The 2,653-nt window shown below is 41.0% G+C and overlaps 1 protein-coding gene across 1 annotated transcript; it reads left to right on the top strand.

Annotated features, from left to right (window-relative positions):
• The first annotated feature begins 927 nt into the window (after nt 1-927).
• Nucleotides 928-2,653, top strand: LOC129927210 (thyrotropin-releasing hormone receptor-like). The gene has a single exon (XM_056034756.1). The coding sequence runs from the start codon at nt 1,306-1,308 to the stop codon at nt 2,569-2,571; it is 1,266 nt and encodes a 421-aa protein (XP_055890731.1). The 5' UTR covers nt 928-1,305; the 3' UTR covers nt 2,572-2,653.

Genomic DNA, 2,653 nt, shown 5'->3' with positions numbered 1-2,653 from the left:
AAAGATACATAAAAGTAGGCCTAACCTTTAAACTATTGACAAAGTGGTGGCCAATTAAACTTTTTCTTTACCAAAAGCACAACACGTTCGACAATGGAGCAGACGACACTTTCACAACGGGCAAATTTATTAAAAAATGAAATCATTAAAGAAATTAATTCTAGTGATTGATACGTTTTTTTAAGTTTGAAATCCAGAAAAGAAAAAAATTGTAATTTACTTAAGGTTGCATTGTTGCAAAATTGAATTATAGATAAATTGTAACAACTGACTTTTAACATTAATTGACACTCATTTTCCATTTGTGTAACAATCAGTGAATGTAGTTAGTTATAAAGTAGTCCATTCTAAAGTCTGTGTATTATAGCTCAACAAACAAAAAGCACGAAACTTTTCTGATGGGGGGGGGGGAGCGGAGGGGTGACTCCCTTAGTTGACCACACCGGGTGACACCCACCCTAGTGACGCCACTGCTGTTCTGTACTGTAAAGTATCTCAAATATTCAAAATATTTGGTTCTCTAATATAACTCACAATTATAATTTGTATTCTAGTAGTTGTACTGTATTTGTAATTTGCTTATTGTTATTTAGTGTTTTTTTTTAATTTAAAAAAAAACAAAGATGGTTTATATGCCTACAGTGTTCTTAAAATTATTAGATTATAATCAATAATTAACAAAGATTTATTGTAGCTATAAAAAAAAATAATTGCCGGACGTTTGGGTACTGATCACATTAATCATCACCTTATTATCCAACTCGGGAGGACTCTTTCTTGTGGACCGGACCTGTCACTGTCCGCCAGGCGCAATAATTTTCCCTCGCGTCTTCTGCTAAAAGTCTGGCTAGGAAATCAGCGATCGATAAGCTGCCAGTTAAAAGTTTCGCCACCTAATTCTTATTTCTGTTTTTTTAGCTTTAAAATGGTGATACGGCTAAAGATATCAACATTCGCCAAGGGTTAACATTGAGATTTTGTTTTCTTGGACATTTTTCCGCCTCCACTGGCTCAATTGTGTCGCGTGTGAAAAATTAAAACTATTCATATAGATGAAAACTATATCTAGAGGTAAATAAAAATGTCTTCATTAACATATGATTGAAGCCATATCTATACCATACATGTAGGTATCTTGTTCTCTAAGTTAGGATCTATGGTTATTATTTCTCTTAATGATAAATCTCTAAATAGAAGTTATACAGGGGCGTTGGTAAGGGGGGGGAAATGTTAATAGACACAGTTAATTAAATGTAGCGTAGATTTAAATCTTACCTTAAAGTTGTCTTGCAAAACAAAGCCACTATGAAGGATTCTAATACTTTTGTGTCTAGTGTGGCCATGCTGGATATAAATTTGACAAGGCGGGTGATACTGAGTGATGAGCAGCGGACTATCGTCGAGGTCGTCGTCTACGTTTTCCTCTGCGGCGGAGTTTCTGTGTTCGGAATCGTCTCCAACATTATCAACATCATCATCTTCTTCAGGCAGGGTCTCAAGACCACCATGAACATCAGCTTCTTCGGACTGGCCATCTCGGATCTATGCTCGCTCCTGAACCTCCTCTGTTTCACCATCTTCCTGAACCCGCTGGTGGAAAGGTCCAACCTGCCCATCGTGTCCAGGGAGTTCCAGTACCTGGTCGCCGGCTGGCCCTACGTCTGCTTCACAAGAATCACCAGCCTCATCACGGCGTTCATGACCGCAGAGAGGTGCCTCTGCATCACGTGCCCGCTGAAGGTCAAGAACATCATCACCCCTAAGCGGGCGGCCGTGGTCATCTGCTCGACCTACGTCATCATCTTTTTCTTCCTGCTGCCGGAATACGCGACGTCGTACATAGACTGGAAGTTTTACCCCCCTCGAAACAAAACCCTCCTGAGGCTTGTCTTCACCTCAAACAGGAAAAGCATGGAAGGGTTGGTCTTCATACTAAATGCTTGCCTTGGCGCTCTCTCCTATCTCCTGGTTGTTGTCTTTACTGCTGTGCTGATCTACAAACTAAAGCGCAACTCAAAATGGAGGAAGGAAAATAACAAAGACTTCTCTGATCAGACTTCCAGCAGAGACAACAAAGCGGTGACCATGGTTCTCCTCATCGCCGCATTTTTGATCGTCTGCTCTGCTCCCAGCATTGTTCTCTCCCTTGTTTCCTTTTTCCTCCAAGAGTTCAGCGTGCTGGGTTTCCATAGCAACATTTTCTTCGCGGTATGGTCCATCGCCTTTTTCTTCGGTGCCATTAATTCCAGCGTGAATATTTTTCTCTACTATAAAATGAGCTCAAAGTTCAGGCGAAGCTTCAAGGCTTTATTTTCTAAGGTAAGGAGACGCGCGGACAGTTCTGCCCAAAGGACGAAACATCGATGGACTTTTGTAGGCCCCAGAAAAAACACCTCCAAAAACTACGGGGCAGACATAAGCAGCGACAATCTGTCAAAACTGATCAACAGTTATCGCTGCGATAGTTTCGTACTTACAGACTTTCCAACGAATGGCAACGAAACATCTGTCAAAGACGATTTTCAGAATTCTGTATCAGCAGAGGATATTCGCCTAGGACTCCAATTTTGAGGACAAAGTCCTTCAAGGCCTAAGACGATTCTCAAAGCTCTGTATCAGCAGAGGATATTCGCCTAGGACTGCAATTTTGAGG

Source organism: Biomphalaria glabrata, chromosome 7 (genome assembly GCF_947242115.1).
Source record: "Biomphalaria glabrata chromosome 7, xgBioGlab47.1, whole genome shotgun sequence".
In the NCBI taxonomy this organism is placed as follows: Eukaryota; Metazoa; Mollusca; class Gastropoda; family Planorbidae; genus Biomphalaria; species Biomphalaria glabrata.
Note: the sequence above shows the minus strand (reverse complement) of the source record. Positions and strands in the feature narration are given on the sequence as shown.

Coding starts and splice junctions, on each gene's coding strand:
- LOC129927210 (XM_056034756.1), top strand. CDS start 1,306: ATGAAGGATTCTAATACTTTTGTGTCTAGTGTGGCCATGCTGGATATA.